General features: G+C 35.1%; 1 protein-coding gene across 4 annotated transcripts; it reads left to right on the forward strand.

Annotated features, from left to right (window-relative positions):
- Nucleotides 1–484: 484 nt before the first annotated feature.
- dia (diaphanous related formin 1) lies at nucleotides 485–22,732 on the forward strand. Of its 4 annotated transcripts, XM_012368606.2 has the most exons (15): nucleotides 2,409–2,659; nucleotides 12,148–12,330; nucleotides 12,597–12,895; nucleotides 13,361–13,670; nucleotides 14,025–14,371; nucleotides 14,497–14,782; nucleotides 14,867–15,187; nucleotides 15,277–15,419; nucleotides 15,500–15,767; nucleotides 15,860–16,099; nucleotides 16,172–16,426; nucleotides 16,526–16,690; nucleotides 16,761–17,004; nucleotides 19,253–19,334; nucleotides 19,801–22,732. In XM_012368606.2, the coding sequence occupies exons 1-15, from the start codon at nucleotides 2,603–2,605 to the stop codon at nucleotides 19,820–19,822; spliced, it is 3,222 nt and encodes a 1,073-aa protein (XP_012224029.1). In that variant the 5' UTR covers nucleotides 2,409–2,602; the 3' UTR covers nucleotides 19,823–22,732. The 4 variants fall into 4 exon arrangements, with proteins under 4 accessions (XP_012224016.1, XP_012224006.1, XP_012224029.1 ...); XM_012368593.2 differs by lacking the exons at nucleotides 2,409–2,659; nucleotides 19,253–19,334; nucleotides 19,801–22,732 and adding exons at nucleotides 485–929; nucleotides 1,717–1,796 and having other exon boundaries at nucleotides 16,761–18,947; XM_012368583.2 differs by lacking the exons at nucleotides 19,253–19,334; nucleotides 19,801–22,732 and having other exon boundaries at nucleotides 2,405–2,659; nucleotides 16,761–18,947.
- Nucleotides 22,733–23,349: the final 617 nt, after the last annotated feature.

A 23,349-nucleotide genomic window follows, 5' to 3' on the forward strand; every position in this document is an offset into this window, starting at 1 on the left:
AAGCGTGCCTTAAATTTTATGTTAGATTCACATGGTGTCTGATTGCAATATATAACATATTGGAATGTTTTTTATAACAGATCATAGATGTTTTACGCCTACAATTAAAAAAAAATTTTTAACAATCAGAAACGTCTATCTTTCTTTTATATTTTACTTTTTTTTATATTTTACTTTCTTTTACAAAAATAAACATACCCGTTCTATATTGCTGTCACTTTTATACGATTGGCCACAATTGGTCGTTCCTATTCTATTGAAGCTCTTTTCAGTATATATGATATATATATCGTTTAATGCGTTCATCATTCAATATACAATATTAAATGGAATCGAATGAAAATATGCATGAAAATATAAAAACGAAAAACGTAAAATAGTAAAAAAAGTATTCAACTGTTGAACTTTTTACGTGGACATAAGCTCATAAAAACCAGACTTAAAGGAAATTGAGGTTAAGCGTCTCTAGATTTAAAACTGCCGTACTCTATTAACCTATTAACTGATAATGTGAATAGTTCGATTATAACTACATAACAATACTGCATAAAAATTATAGCCGTACTTTGCACATTGTTTTTGTCAGTCAGACAAGTCGCAATCGTCGCGAATTTTCATCTTGTCTATTGGCGGCAGTGTTCACCGCTGCTTGGCGCTCGCACGTTGTATCGGTCGCGCAATTCGGAATTGTTGCAACAAGTACAGTGAATAGTAACGGACATTTTTCACGGATCACTTTAGAAAGGTTGGTGGAATTCTCGTAAAGAATCGCGCGCGCATCATACGACGCGCGTATGTTCGCAAGTGCATGCCAACCGTGCTGATTCTGCCGCTTCGCGAAAAATCGACGACGCTGAAATATCGGTGAAGTGTTTGTTTCCGACGTAAAAGCGCGCAAATCCGAGCAAGGGAGGTCTCGATAAATCCAGGTAATGTAAAATATAAATATCTTTTCAGAATGAGAAAGAAATTCGGTCGATCGAGAGCAATAATCGGCAGCGTTGAGCGTTAACCTATCTAGTGGAGCGTTGGTTTATCTAACACACATTGTCGTGCTGTGTTGAATTTAGTTGAAATGTCATGCTCTTGTACCCAAGGGCAATTTTTTTCTTTAGTCAAAGCTATTTGTCAACATCGGCAGTCGTTGATATTATTCTGTAAGATTTACGCTACTTCCAAACTAATCTTTCTTCAAGATAAATCTTCGATATCTCTCAAAATAACCTCAAAATAATCTGATTTCCTTCTTTGAGTATGTACGAAAAGCGAATAAATCAAAATAACAGTGAAACATTTAGGTTATAATGAAGTGAAATAGTTTATTTCTAATTATTGAAATAATATGAGCAATATAATCAGAAATTTATTTAATTTAATATTAATATTTTACTTAGAATACGTCTTTGCAGTTCTTACATGTTGTTTTTTTAAAGTTTCTTATAAGAAAACGATACTGTAATGTTTTCTTTGATGACTAACTTGTGACTAACGTGGTGTATTTGTGCAATGATATCTTGTAAGTGCAGTATCTCCGATATCTTTGATAAAAAGAGTATTGTCCTAGAAATCACCTGTTATATTATATTTAACTTTAGAGTGGAGTATATTCAAAAACAAGTAGTTTACATATTAAAATATAGTGATTTATGTTAGGATTCAGATTGGTTTTAATTGTTAAGAAAGCATCTGTGAAATAATTACTTTGCATTTTTTTAGGATAAAGCAATGCATCGAAGAAGGTAACAAATCTGGAAAACAGGATCATGGCGAATAGAAGGGAAAAACCTACTGGCTTTGTGAGTAGAATCATTACATCTCAATGCATGCTATCTAACAAAAATCAATTTCTTTTTTAATAAAGAAATATTATAAAGGAAATATAATGTTATAAGACTATAAGTATAGTGTGGAAAATATCAAACTGTGTGATGTAATGTTACAAACAGCTTTGTTTGATATATAAAATTACTCAAAGAAGGGTATTATGACAATTATTAGGTGTTAAGATAATTGAAATAAATAATATAATAGCCGGAAAAGTGATGTATCACTTAAGACTTCGTGCAAGACGTTCAATTTTCAAGAAGTTTACAAAACGTTTATTAGATATCCAAATTAAAAATAAATTCTATGATCTAGTTGCACAACACTCTGCAAATAATGCAGTAATTAAATTATTTTAGCATTGCATTTGGTAAAAAGTATAATATCGGAATAATTCTACTAGAATAATGTTATTTTTAATTTGTATTTTACCTATTTGTATAATTTATCAATTCTAACATCTTTACCGATAAGTATGTTTCAAGTATGCATACCTTTTTGCACTTCTTATCTCGCAGAGTTTCGTAATGATAGCTAAACGCTTTACCGTTTGTCTACGTGCGACAGTCGCATTGTCAGCAACGCCGTAGTACGATCGAACGCTACTGATTTCCCATTTTCTTCACGTTTGCGTGTATCGCGTTTATGTGCTCTGTCGATTAATAAATATTATTTCTGCGATAATTTGGTGATGCTGCGATAACGTTTAAAGTGCGCGTGTTGATTGTGTCATAACTATAAATTGGACTCGGAAATTAGAGCTTAAAAAGAGTGAAAAATGTCAAGCATTCAGAGAAGAAAGAGTTGGTATCAAAAAGCCGAGGCAGGCATTAAGGTAGAGATAATTCTTTTTAGATTTTTCTCGACTTTTATTACAGAGTTGTGACAAGATAAAATTAGAATTAACTTCGATAAAATTGCAAAGTTTTTACATTACTGGATTTTGCGAGGAAGTTTGCGTAATGTAAAAATTTCAATATTTTTGAATTTTATAATAGGAGATGAATCACATAGTTTATCGCAATAATAATAAGTGTTTTAATCGAAAAATGGACGTGTTATCTGCAAACAGAGATGCGGCAAGAACGATGCGCATGAAGTCGTGATAAAATGGAATTCCATCCAATGGAATTCTATAGTGATATACGCCATATGTGGGTATACGCCGAGTTTCCTGTTATGTTATCGTATTTGTCACGGTTTGCATTTAACGCAGTAGAAGCATTTAAAATGCTACCGTTTTGAATTTTATGTAAAGTGAATCGTTCTACTTTCGTTTGTCGCATTTCTTATTTATACATTTATCTTTTTTACATTTTTTTATTTTCGCTTGAAATGCTAATTACGCGCATGTCACAATTGCTTTTGATGATAGACAGGCATTGTCATCCGATTTAAAATTCGACAATCTTCGCGATATTAAAAGTGCTATCGCGATATCTTGCTCACAGCGATTCTCCAATTATGTTCCATAAAATATGGAACAAAAATTCGTATTATTATGTGGAAAAAAATGTAATAAAGATAAAAATGTTGGCTAGTTGCGTAAATCGCGTAAAATTTATCAGAACAATGACAATGCACAATTAATGTAGCGTCTGATAAATTTTGCTTCCTTGAAATGGGCTTCGTAATCAATGCGTAAAAGGTTGAGAACTACTGCTCCACGGTTTAACACAGAGTCTTCAGTAAAGAATGATATGCGTATGTACTTGATGACACACACACGAGTACATCCACACGTATATAATGTTGACCTTAGGTGCAGCAAATTCGAGCCGCATTTAGCGTACACTTTAAATCGAATGTGCATACAAAGATTATCATGTAAATTTTAGACTTTATGCCAGGGTTGCGATTATTAATTTTGCCAAGCAGTCTTTAATGATACTCTTTTTTTTTCTACATCATACATATTACTGCATGTTGAAAACCTCTGAACGCAAAAACTAGGTAAATGCACCTTTCAATAGATGCTATGTAGCATTTAGTGTTCGGTGACAACGATTGATGCAATAGCCAGACACATATCGGTGACGTGTAAATGTGCACAAAGCAAATAGCATTTCTCGGTACCAATTTTCGTCGTGAGAACTAGTGAAATACTATAGTCGCTCCTTTTTTATGCAATTACGCTTTCACCAAATTGATATGGCATTTATTGGATTGTGCAATAAGTAATTTCGAATTTTTTAATAGGCTTTCTATTGGAAGTTCCGAAATTATTGTTCACAACCCAATATATATTTTCTTTATAATTACTGATTTTTTTTATCATACATCTATGACGACACACTTGCACATTTCTAGAACATTCTACATAATCACAAGAATGTGACTTTAATGAAATGATTGCTAATATATTTCTACGTACAGACACTTTTTTTCAAATTGTGATTCATGCACTATTAGAATCCTTTTCAAACAAGGATATCGCATATATCCGAGTTAGAATAAAATAGATACTTATTCCTGTAATGTAAAAAGCTAGTAGACAATTCTAGCTTCATGTTGCGGAAATAGATACATTTTAAAATCCGATAAAAACATTTATCGTTAAACATACTGATAAAAATATAAATGCAGAGATGTTAATCGACGAAAACAACTTGTGTTTCGAGCGCGAAAACAAAGACTCGCCTTTCAGACGTGAAGATCATCTTCTCGACAACGACGCGTAGGTTGAAGGAATAAAAAGAAGAAGAATCTGCTCACATATTCGGCCTCCGTGTACGTGCCTATCGGAATTTCGCGTGACACCGTTTCGATCTCTCTCGCTCTCGTGCTCGTAGAAGGCCGGTCAGACGGCTGGCGTCATCGCCCGACTGCTCGCACAAGTGAGATCATCTGTGGCCGCGTGTAATTTTTTCTTCCGGTTAACCAAGAATAATTAAAACCATCGGTTAATTCCCGAAGAGCGCGTGAAAAGAATCCGCTGCTCATATTACTCAGGAGAATTGAGATGATACGACTGAAAAAAAACAGAAATGCGAAATTGGAGCGTGTAAGAATGATGAGATTAAATTACGCAATTCGGATAACATGATATTTTATCGGATTTCGAATTGTTATAATATTAGAAAAGTAGCTTACTTGCCAGTTTTTATTTTTAAAAAATTTTGGCCAATTCATACACGTTAAATGATATTTAGAGCCATCAACTTTGATGAACCTTGGTATTAATTTATCTAATTTTGTTTCTATTTTTTTTAAATTATTGCAGTATTTTTAAATAAGAATAATAAGAATATTTTTTATATATTTGAATTACACAAGATTTGGCAGTCAATCTTTTTCTTCTTTGATTATGTTTTATTATTAAAAAATAATACAAGATGTTAGCCATTTACAATGTTCTTCTAAACAATATTGAATTAATTGAATTAAATATTTATTTTAAATGTATCTTTTCTTAATTTTGCCTCATAATGAAGATTTTTCTTGATCTCGTTCTATGATCATTTAACAGCGGTAAAACTATGCGATAAAACAGGTGGTCGTTTATATTCGCGTATATAGAGCGTTACGTAATGTGACGCCACGCCGAAATGCTGCGATAGCAGGCATTTTAAACGCATTGCATTCGAAAACCGCAAAACTCGCACAGGATTCTTTTTTATTCCTTTTTTCTTGGTCTTATATTCACACGTTACTTTAATATACGTATAATATGCTGAAAGCGAAAAGTTATTTGTAATAATCTTTTTTTTTATACGATAGTTATAGCGTAATGCATATATGATTCATACATAATAATACCTAACATATTTCTATCTAACATGATAAAAATAACGTGAAACCAGAACTTCAAACGAGAGTAGCGTAATTAATCATTCTGGTATTCTATTTAGATTGACAATGTCTTTTGTGCAAATGTGTTGTTTTTTCTGCAAACTGTAGTCCTTAATGCCAAGGATTGCAGGATGAAAAAGGTAGCGTGATTTCCTATCGACCACTAATATCCATTTATGGAATATACATTACGCACATACCAAACGTTAAAGACAACGTCTGAGAACGTTTCTTGTCGAATTTGTGTCAAGTTTGTATCAAGCATAATTACGGTTCACGAAGCATCAAGAAAATGTGCATATCGATCGGTGTGATGAACACGAGAAAAGCCGTATGTTAACATCGAGAATAATTTCGCGACATACCTGCAGAATATTTAGAATATTAAAATACATTAAGTAAAATACAGTAATAAATTTTAAACTGTTTGAAATTATTAAAAAGTTGATGGCTTTATATCTATTTTATTCTCACAATTTTTATGAAATATATGCTGGAACAAATATAATATCCAGTACAATTTTGTATAATTTTATTACACAACGAAATTATATTTTGTAGAATACAATTATAATTATACTGAATAAAATTATTCGATAATATAATATTCGATAAAATATAATGAACATTGATGAAATCGTTTTAATGATAAAGTTTAGAGTACAATTTTGCTTCAAAAATATTGACAATAGCCTCGTTGTTTTTCTCGACATGCAATCAGTGACAAATATCGTGATTTTTATTGAGCATGTCGAAGCCTTGGTCTATTCGGAGCCGTGACGTAGACGGTCGGGCGCATTCCGCGAAACGCAAGGATCCGCGTGATTCACGACAGCGCAGATTTATCCTTTTCGTCGGGGTCAAACACATGTGCGGTGTGAAAGGAAAGCGCGGGCGGTTGGTTACTGTTTAAAAACCAATATCTGATTAGATAAGATAATAATAATTATCAAATTTTATACGAAGTATACTACGATGACTTTAAACTGCAGCAGGACTATTTCGGAGTAAGTAACTCGGGAAAGTTGAAATGGAACATCTTACATGGCAGGGAAAATATCGCGATACCATCAAATATTAATCCGTTTTCTTTGAGTGGAGTTGTCAAGACAAATATAGAGAATCGAAAACGCAGTCAATATTAAGGATCGGGATATGAACTTATTGGAAGCATGACGTCAACGGCACAAGAATAACCTGCCATCTCGAATAATAACGTTAGGAGCGTGAAAATAAAGGAGAAAGTTTCTTGCAAGAGGAAATGATCTTTCGTCGATAGATCTGCGATAATTCGATGCAGCAAACTTATCATGTTGTCACAGAAATCTTATTGAATGGAAAAGGAGTTGTAAAAAACGAGGAAATTAGTACAAAAAAATTACACTTGCTACAACAAAACGGTGAAAATGTGAAGGCGAGTGGCGTAATTAAGAGCTTAAATTACCCGGAAAGATGAAAGCCTTAACTGAAACACGAATAGAATAATAATTTTGCGCGATGAGAAAATTAATATTTCGAGTCATAAGCTTCCGCCCCAATAGCAAATGCTTATCTTCCTCGGGGAAATTATATAGTTACGATTCAATCTGCATTTCAATTGCAATTGTCTTATTAATTGCGGAAGAAGTTATTTTTTTTTTTTGCATACTACTAAATGACACAAATGTTACGTGAGTGATAACAAAATTCCCGTATCATATTTTTTGCCGCATTTAATTTGAACAGATTTGTCGGCAAGAGAATCGTTTATTGAAACACGCCCAGGTTGTCAGCAATTTTTCTTTTATTCTTTTGCTCATAATGCGAAATGATCAATATAAGTACCGTCCACTCTTATCGTTTATTACGGCATTGCCGAAGAAAATTGCATGCGAGAGGATAGTCACACGAGTGGATATTAGAATCTCAATTCTAATCCTCTTATATGCGCGCTTTATACACCACTTGTTGGCCGACATTGCGGACCGGACAGATGCGCGGTAGGATCTCGAATGCCGTGTTGAAACGCGAGCTCTTGAAATTAGCACACCTCTTACGAATTTCAGGCCCGGTGAGCTCGTTTCTGATAAGCGGTCAGCGTGGAGAAGATACGGTTTCGCGATACGGGCGTACCGTAAGAGTACGCGCGTCGCGGGACGTCCACGTGATCTTCTCTCCTTTTGGTTTCTTTTATCCCACCATGATGCCGTTATGTTAATCTTACGTTACGGCCTAACTGTACCGACTGTATATATACATAGATGCACACGTACGCATGCGGGCACACCTTTACGCGCGAGCGAGCAACGTCGAAATAACAAGTCATCGATTAGCTATTACAAAATTGCGATACGCCCGAAATTCGACGCACGACAAATTGCCTGGATCTTTCTTTTATCTTGTGATTTTTTTTTATCTTCGTCTTTCATGGGTTTTCTACACGTCTCCTTTTGTATATTTTCCATTGAATCAACATTAATAATTTTTTTATATACGGCGAATCATTTTCAAGTAGTAATTGCTACCTTAAGAGTGTGAATTGAAAATGTCTTTATTTAATATCAAGTTATTTTTATACAATTTTAAGTGTCACTTGCAACAATATTTAATATTTAATATAAAATGGCGTCAAATTTTTGCTAAAAAGAACCATTTGTAAGCTTATTAGTCCAAGAGTTGATGAACGGAAGAAAATGTATGAAATTTAAGACACTTTAGGTAAAACTACACAATGAAATGAATCACGAGCGTGAAGGCACGAGCCTATGACAATAATCTTTTATGAGAGATCAAAGAAGTCTGCCTGTTGTCTAGAGTAGCGAACTTTCTACAATTGCGGTAATGTCGCATTGCGAATCGCTTCGCCGCATCGGATTTAACCGTGAATGTGCCGCTATGAGCACTGCATTTGTATCGAAAATAATTCTCTTTTTGCGCAACAATTGTGCAAAGATCTACAAGATACCATTTAAAGAGGAGGAAATAATTTCAGCTTTATATAGTCTTTTAAGAATTCTCACATACAATCAAAGACTAGGAAAAAAACAACACTAGTAACAATAAAATAATTAAATTAACGAATAGAATGATGAATACAATGACGAATGAATAAAGAAAAAGATTTTATCTCCTATTTATATCTCTAAAACCTAGTTTATGGAAAAATCATCACACGACGATAACTAATATTACTTATAAATAGCGCAACAACAATCCCACTCTATTAAAGCTTATTCAAAAAAATATGAATGAGAAATTTTATATATAACTGCGGCGCTAATATATCAACTAATTAAGCTAATTGAGCAAAACGAGGAAGGTTGTCTGGGACAATTATATATTCCATATATAATCTCCGATAACATGGGGTTTTATTTTCTTCTTTTTTAAAGGTCGGATCTCTATCTCTCACGTTGAGTATCTTTAATAGTATTATAACAAATAATTTGCAGTCCGATCGAAGTACGCGCATGGTGTGAACGTTCATGAGTTAAAACCGAAGGGAAGGGATGGCTGGATCGCGTGTATTCAAGCGCTTTGGACCGGCATGCAGCGATCGTCGGCCAGTCTCTCGCTGCTCCTCGTCACGTGCGGTTTCCGTTCGATCCTCTTTTTCTCTCCTCGTTCGCCAAGTCACTTGACAGTTCACGAGTGCACGATTGCGTAATCGTGAATGACGCGTGGGAGAATCGGTATCGTGACAATACTTGAAATAAAGAAACAGCACGGTGATAATTAATGATATTGCAATACTTGGAGTTTATCGCGAGTTTTCCAGTCGTCTACAAAAATCACATTCTCATTATTTCTTCGCAAAAGTTCGTTCGTCTAAAACATACGTGAATATCAATAATATTTACATTATTGCTAATTGATATCATTTATCGTGAATGCTCGCGAATCTATCTTTTTTAACGGAGTGAATATTCTTTGATCCTATCGAGGGGGCTTTTCTCTCGAAGCTCATCAATCAATCATCAGAGACAATTTTATCTGTCACGATAATCGTCTTATTTATCGACCGGCCGATTTGTCCACGTTAATCCGTCCAGCTAATTGACATATCAATTGCTTGCTCGTGTACACGTCATTCTTTTCATGTCATTCCTTTGTGCATCATTTGAAACGTGCGTTCAACCGAGTGGTTTTACTACGAGCGACTGAACTATTCGTATTCGCGAATACAAACGCACGGCTAGCAGTGTTATATGGTCATCGACGTTTGAACGGAAACGTCAGCCAGTGTATCCGTCGAAAGAAATAACGCGCTTCGGTGGAAGCTGCGGGAAAGTCGATAAAAGCCTCTCGCACGATGCGAACTGAAAAAATTGTTTTCCCTCACGCCGATGTCTCGAAGCATCGTCTCAGTGAAAAAAGTTGCGAATACGCGAATATAAGTGTCGCGGGTTTGTGTGGGTTCGCCTAAAAATAAAGGTGCGTTTATCACTTCACTCGTAAAGCTTGGACTTGCGACCTGACGCGCGTGTCTGATGTGAGTCATTCGTCGTCGCTCGTCGAAGGGTCTGATCGTTCCCGAAGAGTGTCATCGCGAATACCACGCAATGATCACGGACTGGGTGAGCTTCCGATCGACTGTCACGTTCATATGGAATTCAAGGATATTAACAATTTTTAGAACTGTGCAATCTTTGTGTTAAATTGAGAAAGTTAAAAATAGATTACGCTTTGTCGATAAATTCAAAATAATCCTCTAAATTTAGATAGCTTCAATGACTGATGAATTTAATAAAAAAGAAGAAAGAAAACAAATTGTCAGAATTGATAAGGGAAAGATTGAGTAAAATTGTCATTTGTCTAGTGTTTTAGATTCCTACATAAATATATATATTAGCCGATCATTAGTTTTGTCGTGTTGCTTTGTCATTACGTGCGACATTACGTGCGACATTACGTGCTACCTTCTATTTTGTGTAAATGAACATTAAAATTCTAGCATTCGTGATGTCATCACTAATGCTATTGCAAATTACATCATTACTGCAAAGTTAATAATCGTCGGGTTAAATATTCCGTCGAGTTTTCGCAACAGCATACATAGAATAAAATGCTAATATCTCATGTTCAACGAGAAAAAAAAACATATGAATTGTCGCGGTATTTTTATTTTCACATTGTAGACGCAACCCGAGAAGCATTAGCATTTATCGTATGCGGAAAATGACATGGAAAAAAAATGACGGTCTACGCACAGGATTGTTGTTATTTAACTGTATTACCTAACATTCGGACAATCGAAGAATTTATAATGACATTAATTAATTTTGTGCGCGTGTTACTTTGCGTCACGTCCGCCTGCCTATTCGTAGCCGTCGATCGCGCCTCGATTTCGGTGCACAGTAATTCTTCGGAATTTAGTAGCGATGGAACGACGTTTCGGTCGCTTGTTTAACACCTTCACGCATCAAATGTGTTGCGTATCGTGTAAGTGCGTGTTCAGTTATCTCGCGGTAAGTGGATGGAATAATTGCTTCCAGCTCCAGCGCGCAATTTCGCATCATCTCGGAAAAATTTGACGTATTCCCCATGTATGCTACAAACCACAAACAAGCATAAGTTGTTGCTTCTTCGATGATTATGTCATTGTAAAACTCGATTCGCGCACCGCAAAGGGAAATATTTACAATTGAACTCTGATATCGGAATGTGTTTTATCGAAGCGATCTCGCCGATTGAATTTACATTCGATCGAGGTTGTGCGCACTTCTCGGCCCCATTTAAATCTTTTAAATTGTTACCTTTACGGTAACATTGCTTTTATCACATTGATTTACTGCATTGATCTCGGAATCCAAAGGTCACACTAAAGATTTCTAGTTTAAAGATTCCTTAAAATCTTTCCATATCACATGTAATATATTTGTTTTCACAAACTGTTAAATTTAGAAGTTTTTAGTTCTAAATTTTATAATTTATATATTAAATTCACTCTAAACGATCTATAATTTATGACAAAATTCGAGGTAGAATTCTATTTTTAATTTTATCTCAAATTCTATTTCGAATTCTGTCACGAAGATCGCTTAAAGTATATTTAATAAAAACTATGAAGCATAGAAAACTGAAGATTTTTAAATCTAATAATTTGTGAAAACAAATATATATATATCTTATACGTAACAAGAATATGGAAAAATTGCAAGGAATCTTGAAACTAGAAATCTGTAATATGATTTCCGGACTCAGATTAATAAATCACGATAAAAACAATGATTCATACATAATTCGCGATAGAATTCGAGATAGAATTATGTAAAATATTTCTGTCACGAATTATAAATCGTCTAAGACAAGCTTTACATAAATCTTGTCATAGTTTTTATCTTGTTATTCAGACATTCAAGAGTTAATTATCTAAACCAATGCAAATATTATATAAAATGTTCCAGAAAATCAGTACGATAGTAGTATAGCGATATTTTCCATAAAATACCTTTTTACACTAAACTAAAATGGAAATCTTATTAAACAATTAAAAATAAATTAATTTCTAATAAATAAATAATAAACTGAGTTGTCGAATGATTGTTGCAGTTGGACACATGGTTCGGCCGGCCGAAGAAATCCGGCCGCGGGGGTGGGCCGCGCGGCTATTCGGGCAGCAACACCATGCCCAGGCCGCATTCCGGCGACGATTTCAACGAGATCGAGCAACAGCGTTGCATTATCGAGAAGATGGACGAAGAGACGGTGAACGACAGATTCGAAGAAATGCTGGTAACTTACGCATGACACACGCGTTTTATCTGCCGCGATAATTAAGCTTGTAGAAATATTTTCTTTCTAACAGCGCGCACTGAAACGCGCAATAAAACATGCAATTTATTCTTCATTTCTCTTCGTTTCACATACGTTTTGCTCCGATAGTGTGCAAACAGTGTGTTCAATGTGTTTGTATATTTAATTAAATGTCTCGTCAACGTGTAAAATAATATTTTGATAATAATGTTCTAAAAATCAATGAATCGTCACCGTTTGCTCAGGCTAATATGAATCTAACGGAGGAGAAGAAGGAACCGTTGCGGCAACAATCCGAGTCGAAGAAGAAGGAAATGCTGGTTTTGCATTACAAGGGCAGTATACAGGACACCCGATCGAAATTCGACAAACCGGCGGACTACATACAGTATCTGGCGCAGCCCGACTTGAGCGTCAACAAGATCTACAGTTGCATCGAGTCCCTTAGGATCGCACTCACCAACAATCCGCTGAGCTGGGTGCAAGAGTTCGGTACCAAGGGACTCAAGCAGGTCCTGGCCACTCTAAATGAGTGTTATCGAAAGTAAGTGATTTCTATACGCCTAAACGAGAAGTGTCCCGTGATCGTTAGATCGGCCGCTGTGTATAATATTTATTCTAACATTGATATTGTTCTATTCCAGTGCCCTCATATATTATGATAGGTAATTCATGTAAAAGTACTATTTGCTTGAATGTTTTGCAACAATATTCATTACGTTTATATTTTTCAACTCGCTCAAGCTTTGTACGCAAGAGCGAAGTTTCGCTAGTCACAGCGCGAACGATTTCATTTCGTAGCGCAAGATTTCCGTGCATTACAAAAGAGTTCAATTAATTATTTTATTTGCGCTGCTCAGTTAACGAAACATTTCTACTTTCCACTTAACTGTCACTTCAGTTTTGCATGATGCGCGTGCTGCGCGTGCTGCTTACAGCAGAATTTATTTTATTATACGAATACGTGTATGTTATTCTACGTTATTGAGACACATTTGTCTTTCTCTAGTGATAATCGTTACGAGCGAATACAGTACGAGTGTATTCGCTGCTTAAAGGCTATTATGAATAACACAGTGGGCATAAAAGAGATGTTGGCCCACCACGAGGCTCTCACTATCGTAGCCAGATCATTGGAGCCGACGAAGCCGTCCGTAATGTCCGAAGCTGTAAAGTTGCTCGGCGCGGTGTGTCTCATATCTAGCGACAGTCACAAAAAGGTTTTGGATGCGATTACTATGAATGGCGAGTTCAAAGGTCGCGAAAGATTCTTGCCAATTGTACAGGGGTTGATGAATAAGAAGAATGAAAATTTAAGGGTAAGTTTCATTTCTTTCTACTCTTTGTCTAATATTTTATCTTTTGCATTAATGTTAAAATGTACACCTTATTCATTTTTATGTCTTAGAATCTTATATCATTTAAAAGGTTAGAACTTTAAAATGTACCTACATTTTCTGTACTGCGATGCATTGAAATCTTATATTTTAAAGAAAGAAATGGTCTAGAATTCTATAATATAAGATTTAAATGCATTGTCATAAAGTTCTAGGCCTGCCAAATAATATAAGATTATAAAGCATAAAAATGAACGAAATGTGCATTTTGACGTTCGAAACCATTTCTATATTTAAAATATAAGATTTCAACATTATTTATTTGTTATGCTGTAGGTAGTGTGCCTTCAACTCATAAACTCGATAATATCGTCCGCCGAGGATCTAGATTTTCGCTTACATTTGAGAAATGAAGTAATGCGAGTCGGTTTAGCTGACATTCTCGAAATGCTGGAGAAAGACGAGTCAGAAGACCTGGCGACGCATCTAAAAATCTTTAATGATCACAAAGAGGAGGATTATGAAGAGTTTGTGCAGAGATTCGATAACGTGCGCTTAGAATTAGATGACGTTAATGACTGCTTTGAAGTAGTCAAAAATATGGTGATGGATACTTCCGCCGAACCATACTTCCTCTCTATACTTCAACATCTTTTATTCGTTCGAGATGACACTCAAATCCGGTAAGTATCACTACGTTTATTGTCGCCGTCATCTTTTCGTCTCATCAGTGAAATCATCACGCAATACGTTTTATCTTTCTGCCGATTAACGACAGAATTAATTGTACGTACTTTGTTTATTTCAGACCGGCATATTATAAATTAATCGAAGAGTGTATATCGCAAATTGTGTTGCATCGTTCAGGCTGTGATCCGGATTTTAGCGCGACAAAGCGCTTCCAGATTGACGTACAACCGTTGATCGATACCCTAGTCGAAAAGTCACGGGCCGAGGAGGAACGTCGACTGGTAGAAGTGACGCAAAAGTTAGAGGAAGCAATAGCCAGCAAACAAGAGGCTGAGGCGAAGCTCCAGCATGCGGAGAACAAGATCAAGGAACTGGAGCAAGGAACAGCGAGACCTGGCGGTCCCGTGAGTCTAAATATAATGAACTTAGTGATGAAATTTTTCTTTAAACACATACATATTTTTATAAACTTATATATAAATATATAGAGAACTGCTGTATGTCCGCCTCCGCCACCTATGCCTGGAATGGGAGGACCATTGCCGCCAATGCCTCCTCCCCTTCCTGGCGGGGGTCCACCGCCACCACCTCCGCCACCTATGCCCGGGATGAAAGGGCCTCCGCCTCCACCTATGCCTGGAATGGGGGGACCTCCGCCACCACCTATGCCCGGAATGGGTCCTCCAGCGCCACCGATGATGGGGGCATTCTCTCCGCCGCCCCCACCGATGCAAGCTTTACCTCCCGGGCTAAAACCGAAAAAGAAATGGGAAATAGACGGCCCATTGAAGAGAGCTAATTGGAAGGCAGTATGTGTGATTCATTTTTCATTAAAATACAATGTTTGATTCTACTTCCTGGTGATCCCTGCTTATGTAAAGCTTTATGGCGTTTTCAGATTTTGCCTCACAAATTAACAGAAAAATCATTCTGGACGAAAGTACAAGAGGATAGGTTAGCTACCCCGGAAATATTGGATGGTCTCACGCAAAAGTTTGCATCAAAACCGAGTGGGAAGAAAGTCGACGACGTAGTTGATAAGTAAATTTCATTCTATCGATTCATTTATCATTTTTCCGTTGCATATCGTAGGATATCAATAAATCTTTTCGTACACGCAGGTCAGCTCCAATGAAGAAAGTTAAGGACCTCAAAGTTTTGGATAGTAAAGCAGCACAAAATATATCGATACTTCTCGGTGGAACACTGAAGCACATGCCTTACATAGAAGTGAAAAGATGTTTGTTTAGATGCGAAGGACCAGTCATTTCGGACAACATATTGCAAGGATTAATTCAGTATTTGCCGCCACCTGATCAACTGACGAAATTACAAATGTACAAAGATCAATATGACGATTTAACTGAAGCGGAACAATTCTGCGTTACGGTAATCTTCCTTGCAACTTTTATGCAATCTATTACATCTAAATTTAATCGCATTAACAGTTGTTAAAATTTGGAAACGTGTTTATGCTGCAGATATCTACAATAAAAAGATTACTGCCAAGGCTAAGATCACTGAGCTTTATGTTGCGGTACGACGAACTAATGCAAGACGTGAAACCTGATATAGTAGCGGTTACGGCGGCGTGCGAAGAAGTGTTGAATAGCCAAAAGTTCAGGCAGATTCTCCAGTTAATACTGTTATTTGGAAATGTTATGAATTCCGGTTCCAGAAATGGCCAAGCGTTTGGATACGAAATCAGTTTTCTCACAAAGGTTTGTTTCACAATATGTAAATGCAATATCAGAATTATACTTATTATTGTTTCATGTTATATCTTTTTTCAGTTGACCAGTACTAAAGACATTGATAACAAACAAACTCTCATGCACTATTTGGTGGATACGATAGAAAGAAAGTATCCAGAGTGTCTCAAATTCATAGATGAATTACCGCATGTAGATCGCGCCAGTCGGGTGTCTTTGGAGAATGTTCAACGGACGTTACGTCAGATGGATACCAATATCCGTAATCTCGAACAGGATCTCGCAAATGCTAAAATTCCGCAAGACAATGAAGATCTATTTATCGATGTTATGAAAGTATCCTTTTACTTGATGTCTTTTAATAATGATTATTTATCGATTTTAGATGCCCAATTTATCAGATAAAAATATTTCCTTAATGAAATTATTTTATAGCCATTTGCTAAGAAAGCTAGGGAGTCCTACGAAGTGCTGCAGAATATGTTCAAGAATATGGACAGCTTATTTACGGACGTCTCCGATTTCTACTCCTTCGACAGACAGAAGTACACCATAGAGGAATTCTTCGGCGATCTCAAGACATTCAAAGATGATTTCTTGGTAAATACACGCAAATTTCGGAAACACACTGTTAACGAATCGATGTTTGACAAGCCTGTTCTCATCGTAGCAATCGCAGAGGGAAATAATTAAATTAAAAGAAGGCGAGGAGAAGCAGAGGCGGGCAAGAGAAGCGCGCGAGAAAGCGGAAGTGGAAAAGGCGGCGCGAGCCGCGCGTAAACGCGCACTAGTCGACATGAACGCGCACGAGACACAGGAAGGTGTCATGGACAGTCTGATGGAAGCTCTGCAGACTGGATCAGCCTTCAGTCGACCGGACCAACGACGCAAACGGCAAACACGTGTAGCTGGTGGTAAGTTCTATAGGACTACGTTCATCCAGAGGCGAAAAATGAAGAAGGACCGAACGACTAGACCGTATATATTTAGTAATGCTTTAGACGAATCCACTAATTTGACGCGTGATTATGAAAATCTATCTCCGATTGAGACATCAATTGCACGACGCGACGCGCTTCCGAACAGAATTATGACTAAATTACACACGGTGGATGATTCAACGAGCTTCTATACTCCGGAAGAAAACCAAGATCTCTTCAAGCAAATGTTGATAGACGAGGCGAAAAAGACGCCTAAGTTAGACGAGGTGAAAAAGAAGCAGCAAATGAAGCATTTGTCTAGAGTCATGTTCTTTCAAAAAAAGCGATCGTGCGACTGTTGTAATCATACGTATTACGCAGCTACGTCAGTGTCTGGCGAAACGCCAAGAAGAGATGTTTTGTTAAAAACACCTGGAAACTTGGAATCCAGAGGTGTTAACGCTGATTGCTACTCGAGCCCCTTCGTCAGCGAGTCCATTAATCGTGCACGCATGATTAGTCCGGTTAAAGAGAGGCGCGTCATAGTCAGCAAGATACGTAAAAGAAATAGTATCGTGCGCCGCGCTATATCCAATCGCAAACGTTTACACGCGAGTAATACGATTACAAAGCGTCGTAAATTGCGATCGGCATCTAACTTACAAAGTCCATCCAGTATAAATACCAATACGCCGGTCGCGAACACGTCAGTTACAAACACAAATTCCGTAAATGCAAAAAGAAGAATGTCAAATTCAATCGATGGTTTTCACACTAAAATACTGAAGACAGCGTCTTCTCCGATCAAACTTTTAAGATCGAAAAATTTTGAAAACCTTGCGCGTTATCACGATGGAAATCAAACCATGCAATATTTCAGAAATGGATCTATAAACTTGAATCTATCTACTAAGTATTCGAGCGCCGAACAAATAAGTATAGTACAATCGCCGATGTTGGTCGAGATGAGTGGAGTTAAGTTATTATCGGAAAACAGTCCCTTGCATTTCATAAACACATCGAAAACAAGCGGATCAAGTACAAAAAGTAGTCGTAATATATTTAAAAGACCGAAGAATGGATCATGGAAAAAAAAATGGAAGTTTTGGCAGACATCCATGAATACTGTTTAATGTATAATTATATATCTCGCTTTTCGTTAGTCAATATAAGACTGATATTAAAAAAGGAAAGACTGACAACAAAAAAATTAAGTTTTTAACTATATTTTTGCGTGGATATATTGTGAAAGGCATTAAAATGCAGGTTGTAGAAGTCGTTGCTAGGTTTTTTTTGCTTTATTTTTAAAGTAATAAAATTCGTATAAATTTTTAATAATACAAATAACTTTTGCTTATTTATGGAACAGTAATTGCATCTAATTGTAAGTGCCGTACAACTTTTCAAGATTGATAATTGTGATATAATACTGTGATATGAACATTTTATTTGTGTATAATCAAGTATTTCAAACAAATAGAATAATTAATGAAAATGCTTAATTTTGAGTTTGGTACGTATTTGACGCATGCAAATATATTTTATTGACACACAAAGTACTAGAAAAAAATATGACAATGTAATAGTAAAATAAGGATAAGAACAGATCAGAATATTTCATGCCATTTCGATAATTGATGTAGCTAGACTGCAAGTTTAATGAGATTTAAATAAATATGTAATTTTTTTCTTTTTTTTTTTGTTACTGATATATTGTAACGCGTAAATTTTTAATTAAAGTAAATTTTCTGTATTTTCTAATGTTGCCCCAAAAAAAAGGAAAAAAACTTTAAATTATTTTCATAATTATTAATATATTTTTGTTTTGATTGCAAATTTTAAATGTGACACAAGACAATCAAATTTTTAATGAATTATATAGTAGACCATTTTGTACAAACATATGTATAATTACAATTAAATGCAATAACGAGTTACTTGCTTGTCTTCATATTTTCCTCGATATGTTCAATGTTATGTGTTGTACCATCTAGTATATGCTGTTACGAAACAAATTATGTTAATAAGTGAACAATGCACAAATTTCTCGTTTTCGTCTTGCAGTGAATTATATATTAAATTCGAATGTCTAGCTTTTTTTTATAAAACAGATAATTTTGTTAAAAATATTTTTATTCCACTATATAATATGACTCCACAAATTCTTCCATCTCTAAACTATATTAAGCTTACTATATGAAATCTACTATAGGAACAATATCAACTTATCTTAATTTTACAGCGGAAAGGAGAGCTCAACTAAATAGGAGTCGATCGCGTACTGGATTAGTCGGATCTGGTTTACTAGGGAGAGAACTTTCGACGTAAGTACTACCGTATTAATCACAAACAGACAGCTCGCCGGTCAAATAAGGCACGCTTGAATCGCATGCTTGGTCTCTATGTATATTACTGCACTTTAAAAATAAATTTTTATTTACATTTCTAATAGAAAACTATTGCTGCTAATTTCGAATTTTATTTATGCGCACGTGTTTGAAAAATACTGCTTACATTATGGGAAGGCAGATTATTTATCTCATACAAACACTCAATTTTAATTTCATTAATTATATTCCTATACTTTTTACGCAAATAATATTGCAAATAGATAGCGATTCTTCGCAATTTCTAATAAGATGATAATAAAATCATTAATTTTTGCTTTTGAAAATATTAATTGCTATGACTTACTTGATATATTTCTTGCCAAACTGTTAGTGTGTTTATTGACCTTTAAGCAGCTTCTTAGGTATACGCTTGTCTGACCTAAAATCATTATTGTTGCAGAGAGCTTTTAAGTTCGGCGTAATCTACCGGAATGTATCTTGTTTTCCGTCCGAAACTCGTTGCTGTGATGATTTTACATATTTTGTATATCGCTGGAACGGCAATGAATGGGGAACATCATGCGGCACGATAAGTCGATACAATTTGTGAAGCAGAGCGAAGAAGAGCGAAACTCCACGTGATTCTCCGTTATAAATTACACGTTTATTTGTAATTTAAGTTGGAATCAAGTAACAAAGTCTTCCTTACGTAATTTAAACGATACTTTCGGATATAGGTATTGTACAAATATAATTAATGCATTTGTGTAATGGGGTGATACATGTATCGAGATTCGATAAAAAGTAAACATCTATTCGGGAGACGGTACTTTAAAATAGTGCAAATATTCACTGCCAGTCACGCACTTGTAAATACGCATAAAGTAAATATTAGACGAACGAATTGGTGATACATGGAAACTGCTTGCTGGCGCAGTGCACATTCTCATATCGGGATTCTAACATTTTTATTGCCGTCTCTACGAATCGAGCGATAGACTTGCATTTATTTATATACGTTGCTGTAAATATATTTCAACTCGAGAACCATAATACGCAAATGTTACGATTCAAAATGATTACGTCCCTACGAGATGCATTTTTAAAATAATTATTTTGAATAACTTCTCGGTTAAAAAGTAGTAATGCCGCAAAATACGTCTTTCTGGTATGACATTCTTGCATGACGCGAGAAGGAGGAGATTCATAATTATCAGTTATTTCGATGTTACGAAATAGAAAACAGTAATGGTAATTTACCATAATGACTTTTGCTGGCCCGATAGACCGCAAAGCGTTCATAACTTGACGTTTGCGTCACCCGTTAATTATAATTCCCAATAAGAATATTTTCATTGATAATATTCAAAACATATTGTTGTATAAAGGAAGATTTGTACACCATTTTGTACACGCACATTTTGCGACATATTTTAATAATAAATTTCTCTCGTCTATCTTTTTAAGAAAGTGCACCTGTATTTGCATTTTTATAATGAAAGTATTTCACTACTGATACTAAATATTTCATCGTCAATGTTAATCTATGAGCAAAAAGAACTGAAATTACTTTTAAGAGAAATGGTTTAGTCGATGCAACAGCATTTTGTGATAATTAATGAGCCTAGCAAATAGGCTCATGATATTTGAGTCGATACTTTTGAAGGTGGTGAAAGAAACTCAGGGAGAGAGAAAGAGAGAGAGAGAGAAAAAAAAGAGAGAAATGTCCGTAAACGAATACGCGGGGAACACCACTACTATACTACAAGTGGCGCGCAACATTTATATTATTTTTTATTATCTTTACATAATGAATAAGATTATAATTATTGATGAGCTGAAACGCTTGAAATTAGGGAAAAACTTTGTCACAAAATAATGGCAAAAGAATGCGATTTCACTTTCACTGGATTCGCAGTATTGATAGACCGATTACTGCTTCCGGCAACGCGCGTAGAAAATCTTACTATCTAAATGAGAGCAATGTGGTATCGTTTAGTTAACGAATACGTGGCGGCATACCGCGTGTGGTGGGGCGGCTATGTCAGGCACGTTGGAAATGTCTAGCGAAAGGCGACGTAACGAGCCAGTTCTCGAAGCTGCATAAATCGCGGAAATATCTTTATGCAGCCGATTTTCAGACTTGGACAATTTCATCTCGTTTCATCGCGTACATTTTTTATCAGCGACGTAATATAGACTGTTATGTGGTCGTCGTAAATTGTATATTTATGTACATTCTTTAGCACAGCTTTTATACGTATTTTTTTGAAGAATTATACGTGCCTGTACAAATTACATGAGACACCTAATTCACACATTGCCTATCGACCGAATCTCGTGATGAACGAACGATTTGTTAATAATGTTAATAATTAAGCAATAGTTAAGTACTTAAAGTAAGGATTAATTGTATCTATATTGTGAATACGCGGATCTAAATACATTACTGTAATTGTATATACGTGTGTTATCATAATTATGTACATATCTAAATAATGAACAAATAATTGTATTCCCTAACTAGAGATACCGTTGAAAAATCGATGAATATCAGAAACTAGTTACACGGTCGTGCGTTGTCGAACGAAAGTCAACTCGCATACTTTAATTTTTAAAAGTATAAATTTACGTCGAGCAATTTGTTGACCGATATATCGATACAGTTGACGAAATATAAATGCCACATAAAACACACATTCTATACAGCAACTATGAGTTATAAATTAAGCAATAATTTGCTCGGATAATTATACGAGCTGCAATGAAATTGTAGTAGAAATGATAGAAACATGCACCGATACTTTTTTTACTACTAAAGGATTCCTTTTCATAAAGCATATTGTATTTACGAAATTTTTGGTCTTTATGATACGCGGAAAAAGAGAAGAAACTGCAGTGAAACGCAGTTATATATATATATATATATATATATATATATATATATGTTAATTAATGTACAAACAAATGTATGAAGAACCACAGTTTTCTCGTTGTCAATAAGCTGTGTATTCGAAAACGTGTTTTGACAATTTGCCTTTTCACAAAAATATTGAATGATTAAACATATTAATAAGATTAATTGAAAAATATATGTATTTATGTTAAAATTATATTGAACATCGTGTTCTCCAAATTTATATTCACATAATTTTAATTGCTGAAATCAATGTTTTTTAATAATTTGTCATAAAAAATTTCTTTTTTACATACTTGATTCATATAATTTATATTTTTTAAATTTTGTAATTTTGTAATTTAGAAAATGCTCTGTGAACAATAAATTGCATATATGAGATAAAATACAGAGGAGAATGTGATTGTCAAAGCACGATCAATTATATACGAGCAATTATAGCAAATATTGATGAATAAAACGACAATAGATGATATCAGTGTTTTATGTAATTATGGAACTACAATTAATTAATTTACTTATTGATCGTTGTACCCTAGTTAGTATACTTTCAGCTGTACCTGGATAAAATATATATTTTAGTTATTATGAATTATCATACCTTTTATATATGTTGATTATTATATATCATTTAATTATTTCTAATCTTTCGATTAAAACAGTTATATGTAATAAATTACGTAAGTATATATTTAAAAATTTGAAGAAATATTCTTTAAATTCACGTAGGACGTACTTCGATTTTTGTTTAATGATTATAGCGAGCAATTTGGGTACAGCGCAATTTTGATAATATTAAATCTTTTTATTTTGTGCATACAATCATGCCTTTGAATATTTTGGCGCTAGTTTCGCGCCAATTTTATGCGCTCCGATCATGCGCAAGCCACTCTTCTGATCGTCAAATGTTTTTATGTGCTCCGGTTTAGCAACAAACGCTTCTAGTTAATCGCTTATTTTCCGCTTTTAATCCGCGTTAAAAGTGCATAATGAATACAGATTTTTGCCGTGAGTGTCAATTAAAACAACGGTCGATTGTCGGAATGTATTATTTATACCGCGAGTGATTACTGGCGTTTCGTCGATCGTTCG

Source organism: Linepithema humile, chromosome 5, assembly GCF_040581485.1.
Source record: "Linepithema humile isolate Giens D197 chromosome 5, Lhum_UNIL_v1.0, whole genome shotgun sequence".
NCBI classification, from domain to species: Eukaryota; Metazoa; Arthropoda; class Insecta; order Hymenoptera; family Formicidae; genus Linepithema; species Linepithema humile.